Source organism: Danio aesculapii, chromosome 5 (genome assembly GCF_903798145.1).
Source record: "Danio aesculapii chromosome 5, fDanAes4.1, whole genome shotgun sequence".
Classification (NCBI taxonomy): Eukaryota; Metazoa; Chordata; class Actinopteri; order Cypriniformes; family Danionidae; genus Danio; species Danio aesculapii.
The window spans coordinates 47968846-47994951 of NC_079439.1; the positions used below are offsets into that span (position 1 = coordinate 47968846).

General features: G+C 40.8%; 1 protein-coding gene across 3 annotated transcripts in view; it reads right to left on the reverse strand.

The window, feature by feature from the left end:
• Positions 1 to 25887, reverse strand: part of edil3a (EGF-like repeats and discoidin I-like domains 3a) — a 338241-nt gene extending 312354 nt beyond the window's left edge. For 2 of the 3 annotated variants that reach the window (XM_056458381.1, XM_056458379.1), the window contains exon 1: positions 25489 to 25886. In XM_056458381.1, coding sequence (XP_056314356.1) covers positions 25489 to 25552 — 64 coding nt within the window. In that variant the 5' untranslated portion in view covers positions 25553 to 25886. Of the gene's footprint in view, positions 1 to 25488 lie in introns of all 3 variants that reach the window. The other variant, XM_056458380.1, reaches the window with a different exon arrangement.
• Between the last annotated feature and the right edge of the window lie 219 nt (positions 25888 to 26106).

The window sequence follows — 26106 nt, forward strand, 5'->3', positions numbered from 1 at the left end:
TATATATTATGGGTGCATTTTAGTCCATCCACACCCATTTTCTGTTTTGTATTTCCGCTGAGGTTTAGCATGACTAGAATGTTTTGGCCGATTTCACCTCGACTACATTTCCATATCCTCCCTCTTTCATTTGCCTAATTAAATGAATAAATATGCATTCAGCTTTCCAACCGATTTACAACTCAGTGTTGTTTTCATTTTTCTCAATAGGCTCCAGCATAAATAAACAAGAGTATCAGTTCTACTGCACATTTTATTAATCACATTTTGGGTTATGCAAGTATATTTGTTCTTGTGGGCATTTGTGTGTGTATCATGGAAACCAGGCTTATTGAAGGTTCGTGTCACGGATTGGTCAGGCTCTCACGATCCCCACTCACGAAGATCACCATCACCTGACTTCTAATGAGCACACAGCTGCATCACATTCACGAGCACCAGATAAAAGCACAGCACTCCAGTCGCTCATTGTCCGGGCTCGTCTCGACGAAAGCGGACAACTGAGCGACCACTCAGCGTAGTTATCCTCAGCTAAAACAAACGCTTTACTTACCTGTTCTCTTTGTATTCCTCCTAGTCTTCCTGGTCCACCCGAATCGTCCTGTCTTCCAGTCCTTCCAAGTCTGTGTCATCCTCTGTCAGCTGTATCTGGTGTGTGCTGTCCATCCTCGTGTATTCCTGTTACCCAGCCACGGAGGAAAAGACCCCAACATCATTCCTGATCCTCCTGGCTATCCTTCATGTGCTCCTTGTTGTCATTTAATAAACACCCTAACGTTTCCTTACCTCTGTCTCCTGTCCGCTTCATAACAGAAGCCCGGACCCATAACGACGACAACATGAGCACCCCCGATCACTTTCAAGAGCTGGTGGACCAGTTGAAGCGGATTCTACAGCCACCAGCTCCACTTTCCAACGCACCACCAGCACCGAGCACTTCCGCCTCCACAGTTTCTTCTTCGGCCCTTCCTTCCAGTCCCATGGCCCGACCAGCGCCCTACTCAGGCGGAGCGGGGGAGTGCAATGGTTTTCTGTTACAATGTTCCCTCATATTCGAAATGCAACCTTCTCTATATCCCACAGATAAGTCAAAGATCGCCTACATCGTATCACTACTCTCTGGGCCTGCACTTAAATGGGCTGAGACGATCTGGAACCAAGCCGGGCCGGTCATGAATTCCATCACTACCTTCACGGAGTATTTCAAAGAGGTGTTTGGACGTTCTGATGGGGAAGTAGCCGCTGGAGAGCAGCTGTATCATCTAAAGCAAGGTACTCTATCTACACAGGAATATGCTCTCCGGTTTCGCACTCTAGCAGCTGCAAGTGGATGGAATGAGAGATCGTTGTTGACCACGTACCGGCTCGGCTTGGAACCCACTCTCCGAATCCAACTGGCCACATTAGATGATACAATGGGTCTGGAGAGATTCATCCAACATTCTCTCCGATGTTCCGATCGTCTCCGTTCCTATCAACAGGACACCATCACCCCCTCGTCTGCACTCCTCCAATCGCCTGAGTCAACAGCCTCTCCAGAACCAGAACCCATGATAATAGAGTCTGGAAGACTGACATCAGCGGAACGACAGAGGAGGCTGACCCGGGGTCTGTGTCTATACTGCGGTGTCAGTGGACACACCCGTATGGAGTGTCCCCTTCGTCCCATTCGGACTTCAGTGAGTGTATTCAGTACGAATATTGAACAATGTAAACCACTTACTACCACCGTACAAATAACTACTGCCTCTATTTCTCTCCTTGTCACAGCCCTCATCGACTCCGGGTCAGCAGGGAACTTCATCTCCCAATCCCTCTGTCGTCAACTCCACCTACGTACTGAGGCGTCCTCGCATATATACCAGATACAACCGATAACCCAGTGCACTCGATCTTCGACCCGTATCCATCGACAATGCGAAGACATCCTTCTTCAAGTGGGGTTGTTACATCAAGAGAGGATTCAATTTCTGGTTCTGGAGGGTGCAAATATGGACATCATTCTAGGGCGCCCGTGGCTGGTGAAGCACGATCCCATCATCTCTTGGGGCACAGGAGAGATAAAGAAATGGGGATCTGGATGTACACCTACCTGTTTTCCAAATCTCCCTCTTCAAGGTCGGAACCCCATTTCTTTGTTTACAACATCGGTCGAGAGTCCTCCTGAGAAGCAGTCTATCCACATTCCTAAGGAGTACAGCTCCTTTCATGATGTCTTCTGCCCCAAGAGAGCTTCCCAGCTACCGCCGCATCGGCCATGGGACTGCGCGATCGACCTAGTTCCAGATGCCCAGTTGCAAAGAGGTAGGATCTACCCGCTCTCGCTTCCAGAGAATCAGGCAATGGAAGATTACATAAGGGAGGCTCTGAGTCAGGGGTACATACGTCACTCAAAATCACCAGCCGCCTCAAGCTTCTTCTTTGTGGCCAAGAAGGACGGAGGGCTGCGTCCATGCATCGACTACAGGGTCCTAAATAACGGTACAGTAAAATACCGATATCCCCTTCCTCTGGTACCAGCCGCTTTGGAACAGCTCCGAGAAGCTAAAGTCTTCACTAAATTGGACCTCCGCAGCGCGTATAATCTGATAAGAATACGTGAGGGGGACCAATGGAAGACAGCATTCGTGACCCCTACTGGCCACTATGAATATGAGGTCATGCCTTACGGTCTGGTCAACGCCCCCTCCGTATTCCAAAACTTCATTCATGAAGTCCTCCGGGAGTTTCTTCACCACTTTGTAATAGTGTACATAGATGACATCCTCATTTACTCCCGGAGTGAGGCCGAACATCGCCAACACGTTGCGGAGGTCCTACACACATTGAGAGAACATCACCTCTACCTCAAAGCGGAGAAATGCTCATTCCACCAGAAGTCGATTCATTTCTTGGGATACATCATTGACCAAACCGGTATACGTATGGATGGGAAGAAAATTGAGGCTGTTCTATCCTGGTCAGAACCCACTTCCATTAAGGAGCTCCAGAGGTTTCTTGGGTTTGCTAACTTTTATAGACGGTTTATCAAGGACTACAGCAGGATTACATCACCTCTCACTAATCTCCTCAAGGGTAAACCCAAAGGACTGGAGTGGACCAAAGAAGCAGCCGCAGCCTTCCGCCTTCTTAAGAAGGAGTTCACAAGGGCCCCACTCCTGACTCATCCTGACCCAAATCTTCCTTTCGTGGTGGAAGTGGACGCATCCACCACCGGCGTCGGGGCAGTATTATCCCAACATCATGATACACCGCCCCGACTGCATCCCTGTGCCTATTTCTCTCGGAAGTTGAGCCCGGCGGAGCAGAATTACAGCATAGGAGACAGGGAGCTTCTAGCAATCAAGCTAGCCTTGGAGGAGTGGCGTCACTGGTTGGAGGGAGCCAAACATCCGTTCCAGGTGATCACAGATCACAAAAACCTCCAATATATCAAAGAGGCCAAGAGACTATGTCCACGTCAAGCCAGATGGTCACTTTTCTTCTCACGTTTTGATTTCTCCATTTCCTATCGTCCAGGACCCAAGAATCTAAGAGCAGACGCTCTCTCTCGTTTACACGAGCATCACGATCATGAAGAACTCCCAACGAAGATTCTTCCCGAACACATCTCCATTTGTCCGATCACCTGGAACGCTCCTCCAGTCGTTGCCACTCCGGAAGCCCCTGCTCCGCCGGGATGCCCTCCTCATCGGCAGTTCATACCACCTGAACACCGGGTAGATCTGATCCACTCCTTACATACCTCGCTAGGCACTGGACATCCAGGGATCAACAATACTCTCTCGCTAGTATCCCAACGATTCTGGTGGCCAAACATGGCAAGGGATGTGAGGCAATATGTTCAGGGCTGTAAGGACTGTGCCCAATCCAAGAGCCCACGTCATCTACCCGCTGGAAAGCTCCATCCCTTGCCGATTCCGAACCGTCCCTGGTCACACCTAGGAGTGGACTTTATCACTGACCTCCCCTCGTCAGAAGGTAATACCTGTATTCTAGTCATCGTAGATAGATTCTCAAAGTTTGTCAAACTAATCCCTCTGAAAGGTCTTCCCACAGCCTTTGAAACAGCCGACAATATCTTTAATCAAGTCTTCAGGTCATTTGGTATTCCAGAAGATATTGTGTCGGACAGAGGTCCACAGTTCATCTCACGTCTATGGAAAGCCTTCTTCAAGCTCCTAGGTGTGGCCGTCAGCCTCTCTTCTGGATATCATCCCCAAACCAACGGGCAGACAGAGAGGAAGATTCAGGAGGTGGGACGGTTCCTGAGGACCTTCTGCAGTGGTCACCAGAGCTCCTGGAGCCAGTATTTGGGCTGGGCAGAATATGCCCAAAATTCACTGCGGCAAACCCTCCACCGGACTCACGCCATTCCAGTGCGTCCTGGGCTTCCAACCACCGCTCTTTCCCTGGGATGGCGAACCATCTGATGTCCCCGCAGTGGATCACTGGTTCCGGGAGAGCGAGAGAGTCTGGGACGAGGCTCATCAACATCTGCAGAGGGCAGTCCGTCGAAGCAAGGTAACCGCCGATAGAAGAAGGTCTGAAGAACCCAGATACACACCCGGACAAAAGGTGTGGCTATCCACCCGGGACATACGCATGCGACTGCCCTCTCGCAAGTTAAGTCCCCGATTTGTTGGTCCCTTCACCATCGTGGAACAGGTTAACCCCGTCACCTACAAACTACAATTACCCTCTCACTACCGTATTCACCCTACATTCCACGTATCACTCCTGAAACCCTATCACGATCCTGTTCTTCCCTCCACAGAGCCTGACCACGAAGAGGAACCCCCTCCTCCACTGCTCCTAGAAGAAGGAGCCGTCTACGCAGTGAAGGAGATCTTGCGTTCCCGACGTCGTGGTGGCCAGTTGGAGTACCTGGTGGACTGGGAAGGGTACGGCCCCGAAGAAAGGACATGGGTTCCCAGAGCTGATATTCTCGATCCTAGTCTCATGGTGGAGTTTCATGAGAGCCACCCTGAGTTCCCAGCGCCTAGAGGCAGAGGGAGACCACCACGGCGTCGGAGGTGTCGGCCCTCAGGAGCGGGCCCTGGGGAGGGGGGTACTGTCACGGATTGGTCAGGCTCTCACGATCCCCACTCACGAAGATCACCATCACCTGACTTCTAATGAGCACACAGCTGCATCACATTCACGAGCACCAGATAAAAGCACAGCACTCCAGTCGCTCATTGTCCGGGCTCGTCTCGACGAAAGCGGACAACTGAGCGACCACTCAGCGTAGTTATCCTCAGCTAAAACAAACGCTTTACTTACCTGTTCTCTTTGTATTCCTCCTAGTCTTCCTGGTCCACCCGAATCGTCCTGTCTTCCAGTCCTTCCAAGTCTGTGTCATCCTCTGTCAGCTGTATCTGGTGTGTGCTGTCCATCCTCGTGTATTCCTGTTACCCAGCCACGGAGGAAAAGACCCCAACATCATTCCTGATCCTCCTGGCTATCCTTCATGTGCTCCTTGTTGTCATTTAATAAACACCCTAACGTTTCCTTACCTCTGTCTCCTGTCCGCTTCATAACAGTTCGTTACTCTGACTGTGTTTCTGACAAAATGCGAAATGTGAAATGAAAACTTAGGACAGAAAAACCTTTTTGGTTTCTTTTCACACAAATTATGATAATGGCACATTTTTGGAAAATAATAATAATAATAATAATAATAATAATAATAATAATAATAATAATAATAATGGCTTAGTTTTGTGTAGTACTTTGCAGAATATATAAAAACCTCAAAACAATTTAACAATGTAAACAAAAACAGTATGTCACATATTATAATTTAGCAAATGATTTTTGTTCCAAAGTGAGCATACTTTAAGGTCACATAAGTCTAAATCAGTGAATTAAGGTAAAGTGGTTTAGATTAGATTAGATTAGATTCAACTTTATTGTCATTACACATGTACAAGTACAAGGCAACGAAATGCAGTTTAGGTCTAACCAGCAGTGCAATAGCAGCAAGTGCAGGATACAGGTATAAGTTATAAAGTGCAGTTATAGAAAAACTATGGTGATATTTACAGATGGATGTACTATCAACATTATATACAGGTTGTATTAGCTATGAACAGAGATTTGCATAAATGAATATATGTACATGATGCTATTAATAATCAGGAGTGGCAGATAGATAAACATAATTACAAATTACAAATGTCCATGTGCTGTGGGTATGTACAGTTCAAGTAAATGAATCAGTGCAATGAATATGTGCAAACTTTAAATGTGCAAATGTTAAATAGTGCAGTGATTGTGAGGAGTATAAGTTAAAGGAGTGTGGGGGGTGTATTGGGGGGGCAAAAGAGTCAGTGAGGGGCAGAGTTCAAAAGGAAGACAGCTCTGGGGAAAAAGCTGTTCCTCAGTCTGCTGGTTTTTGTCCGGGGGAGCCTGAAGCGCCTGCCGGAAGGCAGGAGAGAAAACAGTCTGTGAGCAGGGTGAGAGGTGTCCTTAAGAATACTGCGTGCTCGGCGCAGACAGTGTTTCTTCTGGATGTCCTCAATGGCTGGCAGTGTAGTCCCTGTGATGCGTTGGGCAGTTTTCACCACCCGCTGCAGTGCCTTACGCTCAGCAACAGAGCAGCTTCCATACCAGACTGTGACGCAGTTGGTCAGGATGCTTTCTATTGTGCAGCGGTAGAAGTTCACCAGGACGGCTGATGAAAGCTGGTTCTTCTTAAGTTGCCTCAAGAAGAATAGGCGCTGATGAGCCTTCTTGACCAGGCTGGAGGTGTTGGTGGTCCAGGAAAGGTCCTTTGAGATGTGGGTCCCCAGGAACTTGAAGGATGAGACAGGCTCAACGGCCATCCCATTAATGTGGATGGGATCATGCGAGCCTGTTCGTCCCTTCCTGAAGTCCACAATGAGCTCCTTGGTCTTATTGGTGTTAAGGAGCAGATTATTGTCGGTGCACCAAGTGGCCAGATGCTGTATCTCCTCCCTGTAGGCAGTCTCATCATTATTGCTGATTAGACCAATCACTGTGGTGTCATCTGCAAATTTGATGATGGTGTTGGATCTGTTCACAGGCCTACAGTCGATGGTAAAAAGGGAGTAGAGGAAGGGGCTCAGCACGCAGCCCTGTGGTACACCAGTGTTGAGTGTGATGGTGGTGGAGCAGATGTGGCCTGATCTAACATTCTGAGGTCTGTTAGTCAGAAAGTCCATAACCCAGTTGCAGAGAGACGTGTCGATATCCAGGTCTCTGAGTTTGATCAGTAGCTTAGAGGGTATGACAGTGTTGAATGCTGAGCTGAAGTCAACAAACAGCATTCGTGCATAAGTGTTTTTATTGTCCAGGTGTGTGAGTACAGAGTGCAGTGCTATGGAGACGGCATCTTCTGTGCTCCTGTTGCCACGGTAGGCAAACTGATGTGGGTCCAGTGTGGATGGCAGAGAGTCTTTCAGATGTGCCAGGACCAACCGCTCAAAGCACTTCATGATGATGGGTGTGAGTGCTACAGGGCGGTAGTCATTCAGGCATGTTGGGCTGGAGTGTTTGGGCACCGGCACAATAGAGGTGGTTTTAAAGCATGTTGGCACAGTTGCTAGGTTAAGTGACAGGTTGAAAATGTCTGTGAACACCCCAGTGAGCTGTTCTGCACATGCTTTGAGGACGCGCCCAGGAATACCGTCTGGTCCAGCAGCCTTACGCACATTGATCCGACTCAGTGCAGTGTAGACTTCTGAGGAGGTGAGTGTGATAGGTGAGTGGTCGGTTGAGGTAGTGTTCCTGGTGTAGGGTTCTGTATTGTCTCTTTCAAAGCGGGCATAAAAGTCATTTAGCTCGTTCAGGAAGTAGACATTTGTGGCTGTGGGGGTGGACTGGCTGGGTTTGTAGTTGCTGATGGCCTGGATGCCCTGCCACATGCGCCGAGGATCAGAGTTGGAAAAGTGCTCCTCTAGCTTTAGCTTGTAGCAGTGCTTGGCCTTTTTGATGCCCCTCTTCAGATTAGCCCTGGAAGTGCTGTAGGCCTGTGCATCCCCTGATCTGAATGCAGTGTTGCGTGCCTTCAGCAGGAGGCGCACCTCCTTGTTCATCCATGGCTTTTGATTTGGGTATGTGGTGATCTGTTTCTGGGTTGTAACACTGTCTATGGTGGTGTTGATATATTCCAGAACAGAGGAAGTGTAACTGTCAATGTCTGTGTGAGAGCCACATGTGGCCTGGGAAGCAAACATACTCCAGTCTGTGTGTTCAAACCTGTCTTGGAGTGTGGAGTCCACCCCCGCTGGCCACACTTTGATGGTCCTTACTGATGGCTTCACACGGTTGACGATGGGTGAGTATTTGGGGGTGAGAAACAAACAAAGGTGATCTGATTGACCCAAGTGGGGGAGGGGGGTCACAGCATATGCTTCAGCCATGTTTGTGTAAACTTGGTCTAAAGTTTTGTTTCCCCTTGTGTGGCAGAAAATGTTCTGATGGAATTTGGGGAGCACTGTCTTTAAGTTTGAGTGATTAAAATCCCCCGCAACAATAAAAGCAGCCTCCGGGTGAGCAGTCTGTTGTTTGCTGATGGCTGCATGAAGTTCATTCATAGCAAGCTTGGCATCAGCGTCGGGAGGGATATAAGCAGCAGTTATTATGGTGGAGGTGAACTCCCGTGGCAGATAAAACGGTCTACATTTAACCATTAGAAATTCCAGGTTAACAGAGCAATGTCTCCCAACGACGACAGAGTTTGTGCACCAAGCTTTGTTAATATAAATGCATAATCCTCCGCCTCTGGTCTTACCGGAGTCATCCGCCGTTCTGTCTGCTCGGAATGTTTGATGCTCCGTTAGCGATATAGCGTTGTCTGGTATCCCGCTGTTTAGCCATGTTTCTGTGAAAATCATGACATTACAGTTCCATAATCTTTTGCTGTGGTTGATGCGCAGTCGAATCTCATCCATTTTGTTCACCAGTGACCGTACATTGGCGAGAAAGATGCTGGGTAAAGAGAGCCGGTGTGGTGTTAGCTTTAGCTTAGCTCTTAGCCCGCCGCGCTTCCCCCGTCTTTGTTTACGTTCTCTGCGCCGCCTTCGAGCACTTCCGCCCGGCCGTGTAGGGCTGTGAGTCCCGGGTGTTCTGGCGATCTCAGGGATGAGTCGAAGATTGTTAATAAAACTGTCCGGAGTGCACAAACCAATATCCAAGATGTCCTGTCGGGTGTACGATGTAAAGGCACTGCTGTTCTGTACGAACAGACCCGAAATGAGCAGGAATAATACCGCAAAATTGCAGAAACTGGAGAGACGCTGGGCTTCGCGAACTGAACGCGCCGCCATCTTGCCGTCTAAAGCCGTCTAAAGTGGTGCAAAACTATTGATTTTTTGGTAACACTTTACAATAACAGTACATGATCAATGATGTGTTAATATTTAAACTAAGCATTATATTATTATTATAAACTAATGATGAGTTAATGCATGCGCTAACTTTAACTACAACGTGTCATATGAGTTGCAACATTGCCTATTAGTACATGATTGTTTGTCAATTAATGTATTAATTACCACATTAGTTTATGCTTAGTTTAACCATCATGAACTCATGAGCTGTTAAAATATAATTATATCATGACTTTACTTGGAGGGGCACATTATAATTAACCCATTCTGAACTACTCATGAATTCTTTATGCTTGTCCAACTACAACAGTTTAAACACAAGAGTTGATGAGTAGATAAGGATGAGTTAATGGTTATGTCCCCCTTCAAGTAAAGTCATGACATAATTACACATTAACAGCTCATAAGTTTATATTGTTTACAATTAGCTTAAACTTGAATGTTAATTAATACATCGATTAACAACATGTACTAACAAGTAATTAAGGCCGTAATTCACACATGAACTCATGTGACTCATGTTGTAGTTAAAGTTAGTTCATGATTAGCGCACACCTTAACTCATCATTAGTTCATAATAAAGTAATGTTTAGTTTACATATTAATACAAAATTTTATTAATGTACTGTTATTGTAAAGTTTTACCAATTGGGTTGTATAGTTATACAACAATGTCTTGAATTTGATGTAGGTTAATGTTGACCATTGTGCAAACTGGTGGATGAGAAAACTGTTGCATTCTGTGCCAGAAGTTTAGAAGTGCTAGCTGGATTTGGTTGAGTTGAAAGTGATAGTCATTCACCCAGACTGTGGAGTAAAGCAGTGATAGGAAAAGGCATGTTACTGAATGACAGATTACTGAAGTGATGCCATGATAGTTAAGTGGTCCAAGAACAGTGCCCTGTGGCACCCCAGTAGACTATAGTTTAAAATTCGTGGTGGTGGTGGTGGTGGTGGTGGTAAGGGCCTAAGAATTGTTTCAAAGTCTATAAGACTGCATTAAGTTGACAAAAGTGCACAATAATCAAGTAATATTGTGTTAAAGTCCTTCACCCAAAGTGTGGAGTAAAGTAGTGATAGAAGAAGGCATGTTACTGAATACTGACAGATTAATGTATGATGATATGATGCCATGATAGAGAAAATAAGTGGTACGAAAATAGAACCCTGTGGCACCCCAGAAGATAGATGTTGCAAGTTGCTCGAGAAATTCATCCCTCTAAGAAATTCTGAAGGATCAAACTTAATGGTCGGATCTGAATCCAAATGGATGCAGAACAACCTATTTTAGGTTTCTTTTCTCTGTTGACCAAAAAAGAAATACATTTTAAATTATATTAACCAACCAGTTGATTTTTAACCTGTTGATTTTTAAATTTCCATTTTATTTTATTTTATTTTATTTTATTTTATTTTATTTTATTTTATTTTATTTTATTTTATTTTATTTTATTTTATTTGTAATAAGACAATGGCTACTGTCAAATGTCTGGTTATAATTTTTTTTTTTTTTTCTGTTTGTGTGTGTGTGTGTTTAACAGAAAAAAAATTACAGGTTTAGAACAACTTGAGGGTGAAATAATGCTGGGCAAATTTTAAATCTTGAGTGAAATATGACATAAAATATTTTTCTCTAAACCGTCAGTGAATGGAATATTATGAACATCAGTGTTTTAGAACTGAAGGTTTTTAGTCCTGGAAGGTTTTCACTGTTGTACAATGATTATCAGACACTTAAACATCCAGAAAAGGATTTATTGCTCTTGATTGGTTAAGAATAGAAGTGGCTAAATTGTCACTGATGGTAAAGCTCACAATTCATGGCAATGCATTCAGACGTTAGCTAATCGGCAACCACAGCAGACATTCTTCAGATATGAGTTTATGTGTTTGTGTAGGTGGGTGAGTGGGCTGATGGTTTCGAATGAATAAGCTGGTCCGATAGCTTCTTTCCAGTGATGGTCTCGTATAGCAGGGTCAGACTGGAGGAGCTGGAAAATGCTAGCTTTGTGAAATCTGAACTGAAAATCTCCAAACAAAAACAGAGAAAGAATGCTTGTATGCTGAACAAGGTCCCTGATGGTTTAGCGGTGTTATATTATAAAGCAGGTGCCTAAAAAAATATTCTCTCATTTCCACTTTTTATTTGGTTACATTTGAAAATTAGCAATCTACAAATACAAGATATATATATATATATATATATATATATATATATACATATCCACTAGATATCGCATACGGACCCAGAGCATGCATCAATACCGCCGTCACATTTGTACAGTGCTCCCAGGGCAAATGTCATTTAATCGCACTTAGACAACACTAAAGCCAATCTGAAGATGCTGGACTTTTGTTCTGCGTATGGGTGTTGTAACGAACAAACGAAGAAATCAAAGCATAAAAGCAGAACATTTCATAGGCAAAATGTAGTTTTTTTTTGGACGTTTTTGTTTGTTATGAACTTTTGTGCTCAACAAGTAACGTTATTGATGATAATAGATTCACCTACTGCACTGACGATAAGGCTAAGTAGCACCAAGCTTGCACAAAATTCTAGGCTTATGCTAGTTTTGTTGAATAAAATCAGCAAACTATGTAAATGAAATATGATAACAAGACACTGATGCCAGAAACTTATAAGGGTGCCTGACAACATAACAGTGCCTGCGCCTCAATGTGCAAACTGTCCACCCTAAATTATTGAGTATTATAAATGGTATATACCATATAGATCAGAAAGGTGGATGTGCACATTAAGACAAAGGAATATCAATGGTTCACATGAGTCACTCATAACTGAGATTTATTTCTAAACGAATCGCTCCCTCTGTTAAAAGTAAAAGTCAAAGCACGAGAGGGGGTGTGTTTCAGGACATGGAGTAGATCAAATTTAACAGGGAGGGAGGATAATACATTTAACAATCCATGCACACAAACACACGCTCTTTGTCTGCAATGGCTGTGAGGTTACCCATTGATATAGAAAAGTGATTATAATTTTCATAAGTTAAAAAATATTTGTATACATATGTATATCTATGGCTTCGAGTGGCCAGTCCCCTACTATACCTTGGTCCCATATTCATATCAAAGGAACGCTACCCTGTAATAACATGGCGGCTGAATTGACGCATTCCTTCCAATGTACAACAATAGCGTAGGCAACATATGATGTAAATATCTATGGTAAATTGTTAGCTTGATGCTAATTTTAGCTTTGATTAACCTGCTGCAGATTCCTTGCTGCATTTGTCTTTGTTTTTTGTTTGTGTTGTGTTTTGTTTTGTTTTCTTCATGTAGAAAAATACATGAAGAATTCCAGCCACTGAATATAATCATATCCATCATACTTGCTAGTTTTCCACAATGCTTATAATGATAATAACACAAAAGAATCTAGGGATGACTGGCGTCATGTATGCGCAGTGGGTAGCACGATCACTTCACAGCAAGAAGGCCGCTGGTTCGAGCTCCGGCTCAGTCAGTTGGCATTTCTGTGTGGTAATTGTATGTTCTCCCAGTGTTCGCGTGGGTTTCCTCCGGGTGCTCCGGTTTCCCCCACAGTCCAAAGACATGCAATAAAAGGTGAACTGAATAAACTAAAATGGCTGTAGTGTATGAGTGTAAATGCAAGAGTGTATGGGTATTTCCAAGTGTTGGGTTGCAGCTGGAAGGGCATCCGCTGTGTAAAACATATGCTGGATAAGTTGGCTGTTCAATCTACTTTGGCAACCCCTGATCAAGGGGTCAAGGGACTAAGCCAAAAAGCAAATGAATGAATCAAGGGATGACAGACAAATCTAAACTATATCCAAACGATTAATCTACAAATACTTAAATATCCTCTAAATAAATAAATTTAGTCAGTATACAATCCTTCCATCAACAGAGAAAGGGGCTAAACTGACTATACTAACAAGCCACATCTTGACCCCCTATTATTCTTCGCATAGTCCAGTCTAATCTTGTTCTTGTGATGGAGGTGCCCTAGCATGAGATAATACAGGTCAAGTCCTGTTCATCTGCAAACGCCAATGGTGCCATTAGTCTGTCAAAACAAGTGAAAAATGAATCCATCTTTCATTATTAGCAGGATTGCATGGGCACAGTCCAGACAGTGATGACCACAATTACACCCCAGCGTACACGAAAAGAAGGGCAATGAGTAAAGTTCAATGACACCTCATCAGAACGGAAGGTCATTACGGAAAGATTGAGTTCTGTTTGGCCATGTTGCTCCACTCATGATTAATTGTGATCTGTGAGCCTATCAGAACCAATGATCTAGAAAGGAATGGCCTCTGTACACTCATTAATGAGAGAGTGAAAGCGAGGGATGGAAAAAACGAACGACAAACCCATCTACTTCTCTTAGCCACCTACGAAATGAGTCTTGTGAGAGGGTAAAATGGTGTAATATGGCTGCATGTTGTTCTCAAGAGGGAAAGAAGTCATTTGCTTATCTAAGAAAACAATTGAACTGACACTTTATCATAAAAAAAGTACACGTCGACACTCAGAATCGCAATCAACTCTGCAAGTACACTCTTGAAAAATGCTGTGGTCACATTTACATTTTTAACAAGGAATCTGATTGTGCTTTGCATCTATTTAATGAATCTATTTTTTTCACTCTGTCCTCTCGTTAAACAGAGAAACCCACGGTGGATTGTTTCTCAAAGGCGTTCTGCTTTGATTTTTTTTTTTCCCACAATGTAATAGCAAATGTCACGCAATAAATAAAGCATGGAGGACTCACGCAGGGACGCCGTTCTAATGAAGTGGCCATCTGACACTGACAGCATAGTTCATGTGTGTGGGATAAAGACCAGAACTACTAGAGCTTAAGGGCCCACAGGCTTAACCAACCAGAACAAATTTGTCTCACACTCTCAACATGGGTCCCCTGTCAAACACAGTCCTGTCCTCGAGCTGGGATAAAATAGTTACACTGTCACGGATAAAGTGCCCAATACAAAGTAGAAAGTACAATGAAACACATATTGAAAAATAAGGCTTTTTTGAGGACTAAACTGTAGTGCATGGGTATTTTATTCACAAATAAAAAAATACAAATACAAAGATAAACATAAGTAGAGGATGTCTAGACACAGTTTACTGTTTCTAAAAACAATATGATGAGTCACCAAAAAGCATCATTTATACAGAAGACCTCTATACTCCACTTTCTATTTCAAAAGTGAAATTAGTTCTTACAATAGCGGGACCAATTGTCACAATTCATAGTTTCTTATTATTGTGACTTTATATCTGATCAATTTGTTCCCTTTATTTATTAAAGGGCCATGAAACTCGGTTCAAGCCTACCTCAAATTTTTTTTCAAAAAATGCTTCATAATGAGTAGTGGGCATAGCCAGCAGAGCAGGAAAAAAAGGGAGTGAATGTCAGTTGACTCACAAAATGTGACACAAACCGTGAGGAGACGCATGATTTTAGAGTTTATAAAGTTAAAATGCAAACAGTATTTTAATGCCCTACTCCATACAGTTGACGTCAGAATTATTACCCCCCCCCCCTTTAATTTTTTATTTTTTTTATTTTAATATTTCCCAAATGATGTTTAACAGAGCATTGAAATTTTCACAGTATGTCTGATAATATTTTTTTCTTCTGGAGAAAGTCTTATTTGTTTTATTTCGGTTAAAATAAAAGCAGTTTTAAATTTTTTTTTGAACCATTTTAAGGTCAAAATCATTAGCCCCTTTAGGCTATAATTTTTTTCTCGATAGTCTACAGAACAAACCACCATTATATAATAACTTGCCTAATTACCCTAACCTGCCTAGTTAAACTAATTAACCTAGTTAAGCCTTCAAATGTCACTTTAAGCTGTATAAAAGTGTCTTGAAAAATATCTAGTCAAATATTATTTACTGTCATCATGGCAAAGATAAAATAAATCAGTGATTAGAAATTAATTATTAAAACTATTATGTTTAGAAATGTGTTGAAAAAATATTCTCGCCATTAAACAGAAATTGGGGAAAAAAAATAAACAGGCGGCTAATAATTCAGGAGGGGTAATAATTCTGACTTCAACTGTATGTTATTTGTAATTGCATATACACATAACCACAATATGTAAACATTTTAAATGAGGAGGTCTTCTCTCCTCCCCAATCCCCGGGTCTGAAAGCAGACACAGTGGATAGCAGTGCAGCAGGTCTCTTGCCATGTCAATCCCAACCATTAACCCTGACAGTAAACTGGAGGATTTTAAACATAGGCGAACACAGCAGCACGGATATAGGTGATATATCTGAATGGTAATGAAGTCCGCCATTCTCTAATTCTCGTACAGCTCTCTCGACAAAAATGCTTGCTGCAAACCAACAGCTTTGCTGTATCGGCCCTGACAGAATCACGGGGAAAAACATGCAACAAACCCTGTGTATCATGGACACAAAAACATAATGTTACGACCCATCATGAATGGCTAAAATGCCACGCGGACACGGTCTCACCCAGTCATTGGGTCTCACAGCTTGACAAGTCTGCCTTGACTTCGGAAAGCATGTCCTCTCATGAATAATTAAGAAGCAGGGTCTTCTCATAGGATGAGTGAACTCCGCTATAAATTATGTGAAACCGGACGCGTCATCACTCCACTAGCAGATTTGCGCTACGTCACCGATTTTGATCCTGCCCCAAAAATTATTTTAAACCCAAAAGATGAAATTATCTGACAAAAGTTCAAAATTTCCCGTTTTCCCCTAAATTAAAGCTGACAGGTGCTAACATTGTCTCTTAAATGATGCTCAACACACAAATCTGTACTCCAGTGTGTCTTGAAGCTTTAATTCTTGTAATTGCAAATAAATTCACTATTTATTATCTCAACTTTTAACTGCAATGATGTGCCTTAGGGTGTACTCACACTAGGCACAGTTGTCTTGAACCATACCCAGGTGTCCCCCTTCCTGCTGAACAGTCACATCACATCAATTATGAAGAGAAGCGCTTTAATTCAGTAGTATGATTGCTTTAGTTATAATGTTTTGTATTATTTTAAGTAGTTTGGGATGCGATAACACCTAGTCAAATATTTTGCAGAACAGATCCACCACTTTTGACGCTTGAAATTTTGCTGAAGGTTTGCTAAAGGTTTGCTAATGGTGGCAGCTGACATGCAGAGTGGAGGTTCCATATTTAATCAACTATGATAGTTCACGTTCATTAAAAAGGTCTTTGCACACTAAAGTACGAAATTATCATATGCGTCATTTTTTCCGTGTTCATATGCAAAAAATTCATCACATAAACAAACCTTGCATGCTGAGTCTGATTCATATTATTAATAAAATACAAAACAAAACGTAAAACATTTCAGTCAGTTCAAGCAGTGATACTTTGTTCTCCTTCCTCTTCTACAAAGTAGAAAAAGAAAGAGGAGTAGGCTGCATATTGTGTTCATCCAATACTGCATAGAGGAAAAAGAGAGTTCAGCTCATAATCAAAGAGCTGCACTGGATTATCCCGAAATGCAAAGTTTATTTCAGGTAATCAGTGGAATTTTAATACACTGCTTGTGATACTTCACATATTTATGTAGGTAAACAAATCTTAAACCGAGACTGGCAGTAGCTTTAGATATTATAATTGCTGGTAGCCATGTTGACGTGTCGAAGCAACAGACCATGCTTTCTATTATAATGTCTATGGGCAGTACGTCAAATGTATGGGCACATACACACACACATACCAAACAGCAGCAGGACAGAGGTGCGCCAGTCACTGAATCCAGTCACGGGTTCTCATTTGTCCGCCACATTCTGTCTTTATTTTATGCACAGTGTTTGCCATAAAGTTATCTGTAGCTCAAATGATGGCATTCTGTATTTAGCTTTTCACTTGTATGGTGGCTCTGAACTGTCAAAACACCTCTCAAATCGCTTTTTTGGATGCAATTTCTATTTATTTTATGGTGGATTCAAGTTTTGGAGGCAGTGTGTCAATACGATTGACACAACGTGAGGTTGAATTCATTTTTTAACGTGTGAAAATTACATACAAAAACTTCGGATTCTGTCTGTCTGTCTGTCTGTCTGTCTGTCTGTCTGTCCGTCTGTCCATCCGTCTGTTTGTCTATCAATATATATATTCATCTATCCATTCTTTTTCTTTAACTTTAAGCACAAACAAACTTCCATCCAGCAGTTCAGCATCTGTCATGAAAAAAAAAAAAAAATCAATCGAAGTACCTTGAGGTGAAAGGTGTCCACACACATTACACAAAAAAAATATCAATAACACAGCACATACATGCCGCAACATGCCCTCCATCATCAGCAGGTTTTATTTCACGGTCTGCCTGAGACAGTCGGTAGCCTAACAAACCAGATGCCTTTTTATCAGCCACACAATATTCTTATACAATGCAAAATGGCATGAGATGATGCACAGGGAGCCTTTCCAAGCAAAAGATGTTTAAGGAGCATTGATTTGCTCAAGCCAGCAGCTGTGGCCTCTGACATTGAGAATAGGGTGTTTGCTTGTAATTGCCCCCCGACAGTTGCATGCATCAATGAAAGCAGCCACTGAAATCTCCCACGCAGTCTCGCACACAGTGTGGGAAATATAAGGTGTGCTGCAAGAAATCTGATCTGTCGTGCACTCCCATAGATGCTGGACCACTTCTAGATGTAAGCCTATATTAAGGTGTGTAGGTCTGCACAATTTTAGCATCCATATCGCAATGTTCGCATCTGCAATAGTCACATTGCAAAAATATGCAATGTTGAGTCTGAAATACAGTTCAGCATGAGCTACAGAATTGTTTTTACAGGGGTGGCCCGCTACAATATTATATTTTAAACTTTAGTTGATGTGTAATGTAGATGTGTGAACATAAACAACATCTCTGAACGTAATACACAGTTTAATGCAAAGGGAGACATTGTTTTCACAGAGTTAGCTTGGCAAAGCCTACAGCGATCGAAGTTTGGGGACTACAAAAAAATGCATCTTGGTTAATGATGTCATAAACCCTTTTGGTTACACGCATTCACCCTGTGTAGTGAAGGGGCGTGGCCAGAGGCGCTGTAATGTTACAGCAGAGAAAGCTAAAATGCCATCCAAACACTGCTATTTTCACAGAGCTTCTTCTGTTTCTGTATTTGGGCTTCCAAAGGACACAACACAAAGACAGAAGTGCTTATAGTTTAATTTTAATTATGTTCCAGAGAATTATAAATAATATATAGCTTTAGCATTTGACAAAGGACAGCTTCCAGAATCTCCCCAGTTCACTGCTGGATTTGGCTAAAAACTCCTTGGAGAAGGAGCAACTCCAACCATAATAGAGGAAGCTGTCGATTGTCAGCCACAACCTATAAGTATTTTTATTATTTGTTAAAACTGATCTATTACATGCATAGTTTCTAGCATTAACGGTAGGTTGCTGCAAGGACGAAAACAAGGATGTAAACAATGGGAAATGCTTTTTGGCACTGCTAACACTTTAGATTCAAATGCATAATTATCCGTCAAACTGCTGTAAACACCCACAATCTTCACCAGCGACTGCAGTGTCTCTCTATGTGGACACTTTCCTTTTTTAAACTCGCAAAAGATATGTGAACATTTCATATAACTTACATATGCTTATGCCAAATGTATGACACTTGTCAGATTTTACTTTAGAGAGCAGGGATGAGGTTCAGCTGTGTACTCTGTGTCATTTTCTGTCTGGCCCAGGCTCAAACTGATACGGCTACACTGACTTTTTACAGAGCAAAGGCAAAGCGCGCTTGTAAGGGCGTGACACTTTTTCTGGTGACATGGAGCCGATCTGCGAATCACAGTACATTATGTTAACTGACTAATCAGAGCCTCTTGAGGGCAGGCCTTTAGAGGAACTAGGAAATATGATTGTAGTTTTCATGATAGCTGAGTAGTTGTATAAACCTAAAGTAAGATTTATGAAAAAATAACCAGATTTTTGTATTTATACTGAATTTATTTGATTTATGCAAAATAAATAAATAAATACAATTCTTGCTTAGAATTTTTGTTTTGTTTCTAGTCCAGATATCTACATTTAAAAGTGAAAATTAAATTAATTCATCTACCCCACTGGCAGATAATGCTAAAGATAAAGGTAAAAAACTAATAATCTTGACATTTCTTTTGATGGTGAAAACAAAACATTTTACTTGCTCTAGGAATATTTGGATATTTGGACAAGAAACTAGACAAAACAAAGTAATAAAAGCATTTTTGCAATGTGTTTATTTAATTTCTGTACCTGAATACTGTTAGGCTCCCCAGGAAACCATCAAAAAGTGCCATTCAAACAATCTTGTGAAACTGTATTCATATCGCAATAGTTTTAAAAAAAAATCGTCGCAATATCAGAATTTTCCAATATCGTATAGCGCTGTGATACTGTCATTAAAGCAAACACATCCCCTAGATAAATTAACAGAAATGAATATGATGTAATCAGACTGGCATTTTGGTATTTTGTATCTTGAAGAATGTTGGTAAGCAACATAGCTTAGTTTTATTTTGTTTTGTTTTTTGTTCATTTAATGAAAATCAAAGAAAAACAAAACTGTTTAGATCCCTTGTTTTCCCATATAAAGTATGTGAAAAACATTTCACCAAAAAAGTAGTAGTCCTAAATATTATCAGTAAAATGGTAGGGAAAATGTCCCTGCATAACCTACTGTATAGTGCATTCAACAGAAGTATCGTAGAAAGAAAAAAAGGATTTATGAATGACAGCGATACACACGCTAGGTTATTGATACTACTTATTTTCATATGATTTTATTTTATAGCTGTAATAAGTTCACATTCAAGTTAAGTACTTTATTGTCATTCACATGTACGTATACACGGAATGAAATTTTGTACCATTGGCTCCACGTTTCCAATATAAATAACCCTAAATAATAAACAGTATAATATACTGTAACAATATACTGTATATACAGTTGAAATCAGAATTATTAGCCCCCCTGTTTATTTTTTTCCCCAGTTTCAGTTTAACGGAGAGTAGATTTTTTTTAACACATTTCTTAACCTAAAATTTAATCATTTAAACACTCATTTATAATAACTGATTTATTTTATCTTTGCCACGATGACAGTACACTAAATATTTGACTAGCTATTTTTCAAGACACTTCTATACAGCTTAAAGTGACATTTAAAGGCTTAACTAGGTTAATTGGGTTAACTAGGCAGGTTAGGGTAATTAGGCAAATTATTGTATAACGATAGTTTGTTCTGTAAACTTTAGAAAGAGAAAGAGATTTTTTCCAGAAGAAAAAATATTATCAGACATACTGTGAAAATTCCCTTGCTCTGTTAAAAATAATTTGGGAAATATTTTTAATAGAAAAAAAAATCATAAGGGGGCTAATAATTCTGACTTCAACTGTATATAAAAAACCATATACATAGCAGCTGACTGATGGTCCTCATCGTCAGGTGGATGTACAGTGCAAATCACAATAGTGCATACAGTAGTATTAAAGTAAAAGTTTTAAAGTAAAAAAAAAAGCATAGATAAATACATGGTGACCCTTTAAGAGTTTAACAGTCTGATGGCCAGTGGCAGAAAGCTTCTAATGCTGCGGAACCTCTTCTCAAAAGCTAGTGGGAGGAACAGTTTCTAGTGGATTCAAATGTAAGTTCTTACTCAGATACAATGCAACAAGACAGCGCACAAAGGGATAGTTCACCCAAAAATGTAATTTACTCACTATTTACTCACCATCAAGTGATTTAAAATCGTTATGAGTTTATTTTATTGGTTGGTATTGAGCTCAAAAGATGATATTTTAAAGAATGTTGGAAACCACACTTACTCCCAGGGCCGTTTATATCGAAGTTGATATTTAGCAGTACCATATTGGTTTTTCGTAACATCTGACTTGTTGTAGGTGGCTCGTTATCCCAAAGCTCAACCCCCAAAAAGGAGGACCAGGACGTACGTACATACATACATTATGGACAATCTAGCTTACCCAATTCACCTATAGCACGTCACACAAACACGTAGTAAACTTCACAGAAAAATGCCAATTGGCCCAGAAAGGGCTCAAACCAGCAACCTTACTGCTGTGAGGTGACAGCGCTACCCACGGTGCCACTGTGCCGCCCCTTGGAAACCATAGCCATTGTTATTATGTGGTGAAGTCTAGAAGGTATACAGTTGTGGAGTCATTGATAATTACTTATTTTATGACAACAATACAATTAATATACAACAATAATTACTAGTTTAACATTGCTAATTAGTAATGTAATAAGCAATATAAATAATTATTGCTATAATTTCTGTGTGTTATTACTGTGAGGGGTAGGTTTAGGGTTAGGGTAGGCGTTAAGAAATCAGAATGTAATGGGTAGTTTAATAAATAATGCAAATAATTATTGTTATAACTACTGTTTTTAAACACTATTGTGAGGGGTAGGTTTCAGGCTGGGGTGGGATTAGATATTAATAAAATACAATTAATGGGTAATTAAATAAATAATATAAATAATTCTAATTTCCAGACAGAGCTGTATCCCTTCTAGCAACCATAGTATGGAAAGAATATATCATATGGAAGCAATGGCGACCACAAATATTTTCTTTTGAATCTCAAGAAAAACTCAAACCGGTTTGTATCAACTGTAGGGTGAGTAAATTATGACAACTTTCATATTAAGGTGAACGGTCCCTTTAACAAATACTACTTAGCACTGACTCTCATACAAAGTAAACTCTCTGAACTTCTAATTTCTTTGCAGGAAACAAAGGAAAACGTGACTGAAAGTGAGGCATGCCACCAAATCACACCTTGAAGCATGTCGAATGTGTGACATCTGAATGTGCTGTGATTAATTGAAGAACTGCCACTGATGATTTCACTCTCTCACCAAGCCAAGGAACAAGTGCACCCCGAGGTATTGTAGCTAACAATCCATTATTCAAGGAGGAGGCTGCGGCTCTGAGCTGCAGAAGCACAGTTGACACCAGGAGGCTCTGAGGCCATGCTCAGTTACAATTATAGCTCCTAACACAGCTAGACTGGAAGAGGAGAGCACACTTTAAATCGCAGACCTGTGAAGCCGAGAACACTGGGAAGCTACAAACAAGCATTCAAGCGGGACCAAATATTAGTTCATTTGCCTTCTTATCCATGAAAACTGTCAGCCGAAGATTATTTGGATTGATATGTCTAGAGTTAATTCTTCAGAGAGGCAGCTTAGAATGCAATCTTATCTGCCTTTGAGGAACACTTAAAAGATGAAGTATTTGCAATTCATAGCCTCTAAAAAAAAGTATGAGGATGTTTCATCAGTACTATATATTCCGCTGCTCTTGCAGCCGCAAGGAGACACTTTAACAAAACAGGTTCATCCCCTCAGGGAGCAAAGAACATTCAATAACTCTTTCTTCTGAATGGCTGAGATTAAATATAGAGAACATTTAAGGATTTCTCATCTCAAGAGAAAAAAAAAAAATGACACCAACACGTCTCATTTGAAGACATTCTCAAAATGAACAGATTTAAAATAAAATCAAATTATGAAATCAAATGTCAATTTCAATTTAACGTCAGACATTTCTCATTAAATTCTTTTATTGGAGGTGCACAAAGTAGGGCCAACGGGCCAAAGTTGGCCCATGGTAACCTTTGGTTTGGCCAACCATCTCATCTGATAAGAAAGAGATAATGATGGGGTTGGTTGGGGCAAATGGCTTTGACAGAGATCGTTATTTTGAATTTAATGTGTAGCCTTTAGTTTCTTTGTTTAACTGAAGAGCTACAAAAAATCCAACTAAAATTAAGTGTGTCATATGAATCAGACTTTCAAAATGTAAATACTGTCACTTGACAGATAGAGGACAATGCACAAGACACCCGTGAGCAAATCAAGGCAAAGGCAGGAGCAGCTCGACTAGTGTTTTCAGCATTGATCTCTATTGGGTTATAAATGGGCTTGTTTAGGTTTTTACTATAATAATTTGATTATAAAACATTAAAAAATATACTGCATCATCATTTAATATATTTTAAAACCTCTTTTTCTAGTTATTTTTTAATAATAAGCAAACAAATGAGCAAAATTAATGTAATACAGTTTTGTATATTTACCTTCGGCCCACAGCCCTCAATCAAGTTTGATTTTTAGTTTGGGCATCCCTGGTTTAGAGATATCTTATCCATATTAGTTTTATAGTAAATTCTTTGTATTTATGCCTTATTTCTAATGATTAAAGAAAATAATAATAATAAAAAACACCCAATGATGTTTCTATTGAGCTGTGAAAGAGCAACAGGATTTCCTCTGGGCCAGTCTCCCATGGCATGCACTGAAATTGTACATTTGTGCAAGATGCCTGATAAGACTTAGATTTTTACTGCTAGAAGGTCAGCATGTTCAAAATCACAGTTGGACCCACTATAGATATTGCGGGAAATACTGCAAGTTACCAAGAAATCGAATTCCATGTCAATAGACACTACTTTATTTTTAATGATTGTTATGAAAGGATATTTACGTGCCACATATGACAACATTGAGTGCAATCTTAAAACAGCAATTCAGCAGTAGTTGTATCTCTATGTACAATGTTAAAGATAAAATCCAAATCGTATGAAATCTTATTATGCAAATCTTATGAAAGAAGCTGCTAGAAACCTGTCCACTCTCATACTGACAGCCCAATTGAATCCAAACTGGCGTGCATCACTCGCATGTCTAGGAGAATACATTTACTGTGATTGGAGATCGATAAGAACAGAGAGAAACATCCACTGAGCTCCGGGAAATGGATCTCAAGTCCATCCAGTGTGACAACTGATCAGTCTCCTCCTATTTCACAAAATACTGATGTAATGTGGCAAGCTGCTTTTACAATCATTTCTTAAAACTCACTAGATTGTATCTAACATATTGTTTTTTTTGTTTGTTTTTTTTTACTTACAAATTAGTTGTTTTTAGTAGTTTTATGTTTTAGTTTTTGCAGTTTTCCTACAGCATTAATCCTTTATAAAATAATGTTTGTCACATTGTCACTCACGAATATTAACTATGTTTCCATCCAGAGTTGTGAATTTATTTAATGAATAAAAATTAAGATATTGTATCAAACATTTATGAATAAAGCACCATCTCCACCACATGTCTTTGATTAAAAAGAGTGTAATATATGGATAATAAAAATAAATGTTTATACAATCAGGGAAACAATTGTAGCTTTTTTCCATCATAGTGAATAATCTGCAGCAGATGGCATGCAAAATCAAGTGACTTTTGTGTTTCCATAATAGTTTACGTGCCAATTATTATTATTATTTTTTACCTGTTGAGCACAAAAGTGTTTTATGCTTATTTTTATGTTATTTATGCACTTCTTGGTAAGTCTGTTCAGAGTTATTTATTCAGTATGAATCAAAACCCCGTCATTAATCCTGTGATGATTTCGATTCAAAACTGTTGCTGAGATTCTAATTTTACATTTGCAGGTAATCATTTAGCATTTTTGTCATGGCATTCTTATATTTACATACTTTAATATATCTTTTTTAATATGATTAACATGCAAAATCATAAAGCTGTATTATATTATTATTATTTTTATTAGTATTATTATCATCATCATCATCATTATCAAAGAACAAACATACAATTAAAATAAAATGGCAGCTACTACATCAAAATCACAAGTACTATTCCAATAGCAAGTACTTGTGATTCTTGTTTTAAGAATTAAATGTTAAGTGAGCATGCCATAGATCTAAAAACCGTGGGAGTAAGATCAGGAAAGCCGTAGCAGCCTGTCAGTGGGATCCCATGTAAATAATGTCTCTCCTACTACCTTCACTTGACCAATAAAAACAACATGAGCTATTATGAATGGCATTTAAAAAAATGCGAATGTGGCTTACTCACAGAGTTACAGCAAAGTAACCATGTCTGGTTCGCTAATTTCATGAGGCGCGCAACAAACATTTTGTTTTAAACGAGCCTTTTAAGGTCATTCTCTGACGTGCCGAATAAAAACAGTTCTCATTCTGTCTCCCTGTCCAGCAGGAATTGAAAGTTGAAACAACGTCCCTGACAAAAACACGGATCCTGCGCTTTGCCACTCACCTTTGACGAGATGCGGGACAGCGAGGTGCACGCAGAGGGCGATGGAGACGAGCAACGGTCCCATCTTCACCGAACAGTGGCTACGAGTTCCAAGGTTACGAACGTTCAGCGGCAGCGACGGATAAAACTTCTTTCTTTTACTCAGATACACGCAAAGGTCTTCGACGAAGTATCTCCCAGGACAGGTGTCTGTGAAGTCCGTGTTTTTCTCCCAGAAAGGGTCAGCGCAGATTAACTAAATGATCCTCTTTGGAGTTCCTCTTGCCCTTCTGCTGCAGTGGCGCGCGGGGAGATAACGGAGAGGCTCCGCGCGGGTCCCGATCAAACGGTGATTGCGCGCGGCGGACGGTCAGTGTAGCGCTCGAGCAGCGGCGCTGTCTTACTGATAAAGACGAGCCTCGCTCCTCCCCAGCAGCCCCGGAGCCTCCAATACACAGAACGAACGGAGAAATCCAAATGGGTGGGACAATGTCAGTATATTTCAGTTCACCCCGGGAAAGACGCTCTGATGTAGAACAGGTACAACACTTCTGACCCCCGCTTCCGATCACACAGTTATCACATACACACTCTCTTATCTTTCTGTCAATAAGTGGGAGAGTGGTATGTCAGGGTAGA